General features: G+C 33.5%; 1 protein-coding gene across 2 annotated transcripts in view; it reads left to right on the plus strand.

Annotated features, from left to right (window-relative positions):
* The window catches only part of LOC108968048, a 30,216-nt gene that overhangs the window by 13,347 nt on the left and 5,241 nt on the right, over nt 1-11,628 (plus strand). The window contains exon 8 of one of the 2 annotated variants that reach the window (XM_018931808.1): nt 4,704-5,747. The exons of the other annotated variant lie outside the window; for it this stretch is intronic. Within the exon in view, the coding sequence (XP_018787353.1) occupies nt 4,704-5,687 (984 nt within the window). The 3' untranslated portion in view covers nt 5,688-5,747. Of the gene's footprint in view, nt 1-4,703; nt 5,748-11,628 lie in introns of those variants that run through there. 2 annotated transcript variants of the gene reach the window in all.

Raw genomic sequence — 11,628 nt, forward strand, 5'->3', positions numbered from 1 at the left:
GCATAGTAGCAGCCGTAGCATCGGTCAAGAGCTGGGCATGAGTCATCAAAAAAATTTTATGAACAATTGAAAATTCAATAAAAATACCACAAGAAACACCGCAGGACTCTTTTGACAAACTATTATTATATCTTAACTATATATTTTAGTTTATTTATAACATACTGCAAACTCAATGTAACTAAATAAAAATGTACAATATTCTAAAATTATTATATTTTTTATTAAAATAATTAGAAAAAGTAAATATGCAGAATATATTCATAAAGAATTACCAATGAAATCATAAACRAAATAAACTTTCAAACTTTCGTAATGATTGTTAACAAGTTAACAAAGCTTTCTCTACATTATTTCATGAGGTCCCGAACCCTTCCATTTTTATACCCTGAACAGGATATATTAAGTGTGTCACGAAGTTTGTAACACAATGAAGGAAGCGTCGGAGATCCTATAAAGTATATATATATAAATGATCAGTATATTGAGCTGAGTCGATTTAGCCATGTCCGTCTGTCTATATATATACGAACTAGTCCCTCAGTTTTTAAGAAATTGGTTTGAAATTTTGCAACCATCCTTCTCTCTTCTAAAAGCTGCTCATTTGTCGGAACTGCGGATATCGAACCACATATAGCTGCCATACAAACTGAACGAACGGAATCAAATTCTTGTATGGAGAACTTTCTCATTTGACAATGTATAGTATCTTCACAAATGTTGGCACAGTTTATTTTCTAAGATAATAATGTAATATACGAAGTAATTGTTCAGATCTGCTTACTATAGCATATATCTGCTATACAAACTGAACGATCGGAATCTAGTGCTGGTATGGAAAACATGCATTTGATAAGATATCTTCACGAAATTTGACATGGATTACAACTTAAGGTAATAATATAATCTCCGAAAAAAATTTTTCAGATCGGATTACTATAGCACATAGCTTCCATACAAACTGGACACATAATTACTAAAAGAAATGCACCTGTGAAGGGTATATTAGCTTCGATGCAGCCGAAGTTAACGTTTTTTCTTGTTCAGTTTACGAAAGTAACTTCTGTAAACACAAATATTGTAAAGTACACATATGTATATGTATAAGTATATATAGTTAAGAATTAGAACGGTTATAATTCTATTCTACTATACAAAAAGTATACCCATGTTTTATAAAATCTTCCTAGATCAAATTATAATTTCCAAAACATATAAAATAATCAAATCACTACGTTCGCAATTTTTTAAATTGCCACAAATTAACTAAAAATTTTTTGATTTAGTTCGAATTGTTTTTTATTATTTGAAAAATCAAATTATTTGATTTGTCAAAAATCAAGAAGCAAGTTAGAATTTTGTATATCCATGTTTTCGCTGAACTTATCGGTAATAACCAGAAAAAATAATTTTCTATTACTGTTAGGCGGCAAAACTTTATATAAAACAAGTAAGGAAGGAATAAACTCGGGTGCAACCGAACATTTTATACACAGATACACTGTTATCGGTAAAACACGCTCCCTCCTTTTGATAACTCACATATTGGCTGATATAAATATGTACTTATGCGGTACAAAGTGACCCGAAAGTTCGAAAAACTTTATATTAAGTGGGGTTAAGTTAAGTATTGATCCGATTCAACCCAATTTTGACATACAGACATACCATTGTAAGAAGAATTATGCCTTCATTTCAGATATACATATATACCACACATTGTCATTTAATCAAAAAGTGGGCGGTGCCACGCCCATCGTACAATTTTTATAGCAGCTTCTATAAAGCTTCCTCATACCATCTCGGTGGTAAAATTAACTGTGTGGCGTATTTAGTTATTGATTTATCGCGCTTTTAGTAGTTTTTAACAGTACCGTTATATGGGGAGTGAGCCGAGTTATCCTTCGGTCTTGTTGAAATCAAATGTTGCCGAAATAACGAACTTCAATTTCAGACATAAATCATCATACATTCGAGGAACTTCTCAAGAGCCCATTGAGCGAAAAGACTTCGCTTGGGAAGGTCGAACGGTATTAGGTCTTGCCCAAGCCGTATTTTGCGCATTTCCAATTTAAGATCTCAACGTAAATTGCGCCAAGTCGTTTCATACGTTAACTGATATTTTCGGTAAAAAGTCAGCCATGTGCAGTGGGGTCCTAATTTCAGTACTTGGGGCCTTGAAAAGTTGAGACGGGCCCTACGTTTTTGACTTTTAGGTAATTGGACCCTACTTTGTGAAAAGATTTCCTGCAATAACTCCATTGATTCTCGATTTATAATTTGTAAAATAAAAGAATCAGATGAAATGTAAAATTGTTATACAGTGCACTCGCGAAAACTCGAACGATCGGAATTGAACTTTTTTTTTCTCCATTTGCTATTTTAAATCTCTAACTAAATTAAACGGCTCTAAAACTCGAACAAAAATTTTCCATTATTTTATTATTTTTCATATTTTATTTATACATACATATTCGTACTGTTGTTTGTTAACATGTCCACCTCAGTATACAGCTAGAAGTTGCGGAACACCGATTCGTGCACTGTTGTTAGATGCGAATAATTTTTATTACAGAATGGGATGAAAATTGAATGTTTCGAGCTTAGCAAAAAAGGCTGAAATAATTAATGCAGTCAAAAATGGTGGAAGTGTTTCAGCTCTATCCAAAAAATTCAAAATTTTTAAGTTTTAGAATGTATTAAAATACGCTATCGGGCCCTGGAAAACGTAAAACGCTCCGTGTTTCAGAACTTTCGAAAATGACAAAGGCACTATCCAAATGATTTTTATTACAACGTAGCAAGCATTACCCGATAAACGGACTGATTTTAAAAGAAGAAGCTAAGGAGTTTCTTGACAAGTTAAGCAAGGACATTTCAAGGTTTTTTGCCAGCGATAGATGGCTTCAAAAAACAAAAAAAAAAAAGAACATGGAATACGCCTTAGTTCAATCTCAGTGAAAAAATTATCTTCGGGACCGGAACTAGTAAAGCCGTTCAATCTGCAATCATTGCGCGAAAAGGCCATATCGAATTCGGTCGCAAATAAGAAACGTCAAACAAAAATCACTGTTTTTTCTAACAATTACAAAACAACCGTCATCTTACATACACATTTTCCTTATATTATTTATTAAAAAATAAAAATAAAAATGTTTGAATAAACTCGACATGAATCATAAAACAGTAAACCACACAATTTTGAAAAGTGTAAGAAAATAGAACTGTTGTAAGTATGAAATCTGATAAACAAATAAATAAATCAAAATACATAATATTCGAAGACTCGAACAATATCTCACGCATGGTTTTCATTAGTTCGAGTTTTCGCCAGCGCACTGTATATAGGAAGTAGGCGTGATTGTTATCCAATTGCTCATTTTCACACTGTAACATTAGGACGTAAATATTATATTGTGTACCAAACTATTATATCGGTACTGGGCGGAGTTATAATGCAATTTACCCCATTTTGAAATTATCGGACTAGATGGCAAATATATTTGCTTAGATGATATTGGATTGGTTCAGCTTTAGCGGTTTGGAAAATACATACATATATACAATAAACTTATCAGGGGCAGAGTCACGCCCAATTTTTGAAACCACAATGTCCCTCCCTAATTCGATTCGTTGTACCAAATTGCATTTTTATACCTCATTGTGGAACTTAGTTATGACACTTTATAAGTTTTCGATCAATGATGTTTTTTGGGCCTACCAGTGTTCCGATTCCGCCCATTCGCAATACCAAATCTATCTTGTCCCCAAGAAACACGTGCGCCAAGTCTCATCATGATATCCGCATTTTTTACTCAAATTACCCGGATTTCAAATTGTCACGTCATACTGATCATTTATACCCGGTTTTCCGGTATGATTGATGATTGACATGATTTCATTGCATTCAATAATGTTTACATTTTCATAATAGAAAGATATACGCAAGAACAACGTTTACGAATTATTAAATTTTATTATCAAAATAATCGTCCTCCAACCTTTCGTGCGCGTTTACTATTTTATGTTCGTAATAATCGTCCACCTATGCTCGCTATTCGTCGAATTGTTGAAATTTTCCAGCGTACTTTTACTTCACATAATGTGGCCAATAAACCCTATATCTACCTCCGTTAGTTTCAGGTTATATAGATAAACGTCAGGTTATATAACGAGAGTATAAAAACCTTAAGGAATATAAAATAAAGACATGTATAGGCAAATAGAAAAAGATATTTCTGTACACGAAAATTTTGCGGTGGATGCTACTATAGAAAAAGAAAATGGCATGGAAAATACTACCTGTAACTTTAAAGCAATTATCCCTTAATTTAGGAAATTTAAAATTTTTTTTAACACGCGTGACACATTTTTTATAATAACATAAAAAAATATCAAGCTTCGCAAAGGCTTATAATTTGTTTGACATGATTTCATTAACATAAATTAAATTAAATATGTTATTTGGCCTTAGGATAAATGAAGATATACCCAGTAAATGTCCTAAATATTTATTTGATATCTGCAGAATTAAATTTCTGTTTAAGATGCATCAATCGAGTCTTCTTTCAGTACACACATGACAACTGTATAAACACCTGAATGTTGGAGAGATAAAATACATTGAATATTATTTCTGTATGGGCTATTATAGTGTTGCCGTTTTCAAAAATTATATACATATATATGCCCTCTTGTTACAGGTGCAACGAAAACGGAGTACAATTAAATTCACCCCACCAAAAGACACATTAAATGTTGCACAATGCATAATGCTGGCAGATATGTATAAAGGATTCCCATGTCTTTGGGATGAAACAAATATATCATTTAGATTCAATAATAGGCGACAAGAAGCATTAACTGCTCTGCAAGAAGAATTTAATAAACAATCTGGAAAAAATCTAACACAAAATGAATTGAAATACGAAATCGCACGACTGCGCAAAATATGTACTAATGAAAAGAAGCAAAAATTGTTATGCCAACGAGAAAGTTTGATTTATAAACCAACATGTGTATATTACGCCCACATTGCATTTCTCGAGGTCAACGTACAGCCTTTTATATGTACGATATGCCAAAAATTAGATTTAAGTTTAGATCAACATAAAATACATTTGGCATCACATGATGGTTCTTCGCCATTCAAATGTCCTCTATGCAAACGTGGGTTTCAGGCGGCAACTAATTTTACTGTTCATTTACGGAGACATGTACAGGATTACATTTATAATTGTGAGATTTGCAATAAGGCACTCGCAACAACTACAGATTTGAAAACACATATGCGTTGTCATACTGGCGAAAAACCATTTATTTGTGAGATTTGTGGCAAAAGTTATCGATCCATATCACAATTTAATTCCCATATGCATTGTCACGACGATCAACCACAGTATAAGTGTGATCTTTGCCATAAATCGTTCTATAAAAAAATTACCCGAAAAGAACATATAAGCTGTGTTCATCACAAAGTGCGTGATAAAATCTGCCCAATATGCAATAAAGCATTCAAAAGCACAAAGCACTTACGGCAACACAAAGAAATCCATGCCATCGAAAAGAAATATGTGTGCAAGATTTGTGACAAACGTTTTGCACAATATGCTGGACTTAATGGACATGTGAAGACACATGGCACAACACTCACTGAAATGACCTGTAAAAATACTAGCATGCCATAAAAAGTGTTGATTTAAAATTTAAAATATTCTGTTGATTACCGAATTTGTATTATTAAAAACGCCGTGAGTTAGATTATCTAAAAATAAGTGGGTTTAGTTGTTTTATATTTTAACCATGCGTTGCAATTTTTGTTTAGTTTATATTTAATGAAATTAAATAAAAATGTAAATTATTGTAGTATTAATGTAATTTATTTTTAATAAAGAAAATAAATATGCATCATTTATTAAATAATTTACGATTAAAAGAAAAATGCATCCTAGAATATCATAAACGAAGCGAAGTTTCAAACTTTCGTAACTATTATAAACAAACAAAGACTTGCTTAAATTACTCCATGACGTCCGAACCGTTATATTTTGTGTGTAATAAATTCATACTAACTCATGTTTGGTAACATTTTCCGAATTAAAATATAATTTCCCAATAAAACAATAAAGGCTGAAGCCGCATATTTTATATTCAATTCGAATAATGTTTACCAAACACATTTTTTAAATTTGGCACAAAATAACGGAAAATTCTTTGATTTAGTTTAAATCTCTTTATTAATTTGTGAAATCAAATTGTCAAGAAGCAACTTCTTAACTCGCTTAATCATTGTTTTCGCTAAATGTATCGGTAACAATCGGAAATAATAAATTTCTATTACTGTTGGACGGGGAAATACTTTATTGTTTTGCTAAATTTTATATTAAGGGGTCGGTAGGGTAATAGGTTTTGCATTTTCTGTTTCCTTATACCCTTAAAATTAATGTAGAAACCCAATTTACCAATGGAAGGATTAGAAAAAACAACAAAAATAATAATACCGCTCGACGTTCGGAGCGCTCGGAGTGCACACCTCGAAGTTTAAACGCGTTTTTCTCAAAACATACTTTTTTAAACTGGCGGACATGATTCCGGTCAATCTACTCAACCGTTTTGCTTAATTTTGTTTTTTTAAATGTTCACAAAACCCCTGGCTATCGTTCTTATCGTTTTTTATAATTTATTGACAATGTTATGACAAAATTTATGTAAACAAATGTTAATTACTTTTTTATTTATCAGCATTTTTCCATGATTCTAATAGAGACGATAACTATTCACGTACTTTTTAAGAATAAACTGGGTTTTTGTCTTTCAGATGATCTAAACATGAGAAATCTTGTCCGCCAGTGAAAAAACGCATCTCATTCACCCAACCATTTCTCCGAAAATTGTTTATACACTCTACGATATACCTCATGATATGTGAAAAAAGTTCTATTGTAGAATAAAAATTTCTATGAAAAAAAATTTATAACACAGGCCAGATTACCCTATGTTCGGGTGTTATCGGAACTCCTACTACTCTTGTAATTTACAAAAATAAAATCCATGAAGTACTTTCCGCAAAACTTATTTTAAAATATTGCGTAAGGATTCAACATACATTGTTCGAAAAACTAAATAAATTACTATCAATGTTGGTACATTATTGGCCTTAGATTTACCTAATTTCATTACTACATTTTGGCTGTCCGAAATATTTATATTAAAATTAATAAAAATAGTTAATTAATTAAAATCTAATAAACATATTAGGGGAAAGTCATACCAATTTCATTTATATTATGCGTTAAATCAATAGAGTAAGATTGCATTTACGGAATTACTCAATTACACTCCATATCATGTTTTAACGCAAGTTCGTGAATATAATTCACACCACCGACCAACATATTGAGCATAAAGTCTAATAGACTAACAAAAATACACATTTCGGCACGAAACTATTTAAGTCCAATATTCTTCTTCTTCTTTACTGGCGTAGACACCGCTTACGCGATTATAGCCGAGTTAACACCAGCTCGCCAGTCGTTTCTTCTTTTCGCTRTGTGGCGACAATTGGATATTCCAAGCGAAGCCAAGTTCTTCTCTACTTGGTCCTTCCAACGGAGTAGAGATCTACCTCTTCCTCTGCTTCCGCCGGCGGGTACAGCGTCGAATACCTTCCTGGAGTGTTTTCGTCCGTTCGGACAACATGACCTAGCCAGCGTAGCCGCTGTCTTTTAATTCGCTGAACTATGTCAATGTCGTCACATATCTCATACAGTTCATCGTTCCATCGAATGCGATATTCGCCGTGGCCAACGCGCAAAGAAGGATAAATCTTTCGCAGAACTTTCTTCTCGAAAACTCGCAACGTTGACTCATCAGTTGTTGTTATCGTCTAAGCCGCTGTACCAAATAGCAGGACGGAAAATATGACTGACTTATAGAGTTTTGTTTTTGTTCGTCGAGAGGGGACTTTGCTTCTCAATTGGCTACTCAGTCCGAAGTAGCACCTCTTGGCAAGAGTTATCCCCTTTGGATATCCAGGCTGACATTTTTGGTGGTGTTTACGCTGGTTAGAAGATAGATGAAATTATCTACGACCTCAAAGTTATGACTGTCAACAGTGACGTCAGAGCTGTTTTTTGATGACAGAAGATATTTCGTCTTGCCCTCGTTCACTGCCAGGCCCATTTGTTTTGCTTCCTTGTCCAGTCTGGAGAAAGCAAAACTAACTGCGCGGGTGTTGAGGCCGATAATATCAATATCATCGGCATACGTCAGCAGCTGTACACTCTTATAAAAGATTGTACCTGCTCGATTAAGTTCTGCAACTCGAATTGTTTTCTCCAGCAGCAGATTGAAGAAGTCGCACGATAGGGAGTCGCCTTGTCTGAAAACTCGTTTGGTATCGAACGGCTCGGAGAGGTCCTTCCCGATCCTGACGGAGCTTTTGGTGTTGCACAATGGAGTCATGTGTAGAAGTTAACGCAAGAGAGAAAAGTTCTCTGATCGCCATTCACTTGGTAGAGGCCAGAAACGATTCTTTTACATATGGCTCAAGCAGCTCACGACTTCCGGTCCTTGACCAAGTATCCTCTGGGTAGGGTAGTAGGTGAGAAGGCGAAACATCCCCTGCGTAGTGCGCTGGCTTTGAGACCCACCACGTAAAAAAACACCCCTCAATGAAATTAGCATGTCCAATATTAGGTTTATTTAATTTTGCTAAGATATCTTGTATATTGACTACAATGTGTATACATATATCGTATAAAGCCAATCCGTAGTTTGAAATACTATTTTTAAATAATACCCATATACCTAATTGGTTGTATAGGATAGTTGACCCGATTTCATCCCAAAGTAACTGATATATGCGGTCTAAGGTCAACCGGAATTTCGAAAATCTTTATATTAGGTATGGTCTGGTGACTAGAAGTATTTACCCATTTTTGTACACAAAGGCATATTCCCTTCGAATTTAAATGCTAAACCTCACAGATTAACCGTTATTTTCAGTAAAATGTGAACCATGGGCACCGGGGCCTCTCGTTCAGTTTCTGATGCATTGAAAAGTTATAATCCGTTTTCGACAATTTTTAGGCAGAAGATGGAATCATGGAATCCAAAATTTTATTACAATGACGTCATTGACTCTCGAGTTATAAACGGAAAAATGAAAGAATCAGATGAAATTTAAAATTCTTATATATGGGCAGTAGACATGGTTGTAGTCCGATAGCTCATGATCATAAAATTCTATACCAAATTTGACTGAAATCGGTCAAGTAAGTCCTGAGATGAAGTTTCATCTAAATGTGGGCGCTGTCACGCCCATTGTACAATATTGCCGTCTGCCCCTATGAAATTCATTTGTGCCAATCTAGATGTAAACACTTGTTATATGGGTAGTTGGAGGGGTTATAATATGATTTACCGTATTTCCACATTGTCGGAGGGGGTGTGTTCCTGATGGCAATCACAAAAGCAGTGTTTCAAATTTGGGCGTACAAAAAACCTGGGCGTACCTGCCATCTTTGCCAAATTTGAAAGTTCGAAAAAGCATCATTGTCTTAACTGTTACGTAAAACTACGCAATTCTTTCAACATTTGAAAAGTAGTTGCACAAATATTTACACCAAAATCAACTGTCCTTCGTTAAAGTATCACGTTCGGCATGAAATTATGCTAACACTTGCAACAGCATCATGTTTTACAAAAAATAAGCAACACTAAAATTTTCATCAGCAGAATATCAATTATTGTCTCCCTTAAGAAGTATAAAATATTAGTGATGAATTTTGTTAACAACTGAGTTGATTTAGTCAATATAAATACTTAATCAGAAATATTGGTATTTTTATTTATTATCTGCAATGGGGCTTTCGGGTCGAGAGTTTGCATTTTTATATCTATTTAGTTTAACTCATTTGAATATAAAGACCGAGATATGTATCAAAAATTTAGTTTTACAAATGTGCATTTTTGCTGCTTTAAAATCCTAAAAATCTCTCAGATAGTTAGATAAATCGGAAAGTATTTTTAGTACATAAATAATGTAAGCAAATCAAAACAATAAACAAATCATAGAAAACCTAAAGTTTAGCTGTTCTCTCTATACGTCGTCGACTCGACCACTGGTTTTTAGTATCCTTAGATTTTGTTTCGATTTCAGAATACAACAAATTTTGTTTTAGAAGGTTAAGCAATTAATAATTTTGGCTACGATTTACAAAGAGCACATCTGCCTCTGGAATGAAAAGGACATTACATATAGATTAACAAATAGGCGCGACGATGCCATGCGATTTGTATGTGAAAATTTTAATAATAAAACTGGCTTAAATTTGCCTCAAATTGATTTAGAAAAAAAAGTTAAAACCCTGCGGAAATTGTGKTCTTTCATAAAGAACCGAAAACTAGTAGCCAAAAGAAAAAACTTACAATATCAACTAAAATTTGCATATTTTAAACATCTTGAGTTTCTTGAAAATGATGTTGCTCCTTTCGATTGCTCGATATGTAAAAAAGTAATACATGGTCCAGATGCCTTTAAAGTACATGTTGCCGGACATGATGGCTCCCTACCGTTTAAATGTGACATATGCGGACATGGTTATCAGCTGTCTTCAAATTTAGCGGTACACTTACGTAGACATGTACATGACTACACCTACGGTTGTGAGATATGCAACAAATTCTGCGCCACTTCCACAGACTTGAAAACTCATATGCGTTCYCACACCGAGGAGAAGCCATTCGTTTGTGATCTTTGTGGGCACAGAACAGGAACATCTTCTCATCTTTCAACACATAAACTGCAACATCAGAAACGACGTCTATACTATATCTCTCTATACTGAACTATGTCCTAAAACCTTCTATGCTAAACGATTGTTATACGGACACAAGAAAATTCACAGTAATGTCAGAGATAAAATATGCGATATATGTAATAAAGGTTTCATTACCAACAATAAACTACGTCAACATCGTCTCATTCATGACCCAGAGAAAAAGTACTSTWGCAAAATTTGTGGAAAACGTTTTGCCCAATCTGCTGGTCTTTGTGGGCATATGAAATCACATGGAAATGTAAATTAGAATTAAAGTATATTCACAGCTTAAAATAAGTAAAAAATTAAATAAAAATTTAACTCTTTAATTAGAAGCGTTAATCAGGTTGTTTAATTACTGGTCGAATGTTATAACTTAACCAAATATTGCATTTATTGAAGGTAATTTCTCATAATCATTATATTTAGCTGATGTCTAAAAAATAAATATAATTTATTATCTTTTGCGAAGCATAACCATTTCATAAATATTTGTATTTTTATTTATTGTCTGTTCATGGAAATTTGTTCCATATTAAGAAAACATTTACACTGGTTCCAGAATTAATAAGGTCGGACTCCTTTGTATTGTGTATAGTAGTTTTCTTTTCGTTTTGTAGAGGAACGAAATTTATACCTTTTTACAAGTGGCAAAACAAGGGAAAAGGAAAGGAAGTAGTAAACTATTTAATACTTACAGCAAAATTTTAATAACTTTAATTATCTTAAGGTAGGTAGTACCGTTAATTTTTATCACTTAGTGACAACTTCGAGGCATGGATGCCACTAGTCTTACACATAACTC

The sequence above is a fragment of the Bactrocera latifrons genome, unplaced genomic scaffold, assembly GCF_001853355.1.
Source record: "Bactrocera latifrons isolate USDA-ARS-PBARC rearing strain unplaced genomic scaffold, ASM185335v1 scaffold_20, whole genome shotgun sequence".
In the NCBI taxonomy this organism is placed as follows: Eukaryota; Metazoa; Arthropoda; class Insecta; order Diptera; family Tephritidae; genus Bactrocera; species Bactrocera latifrons.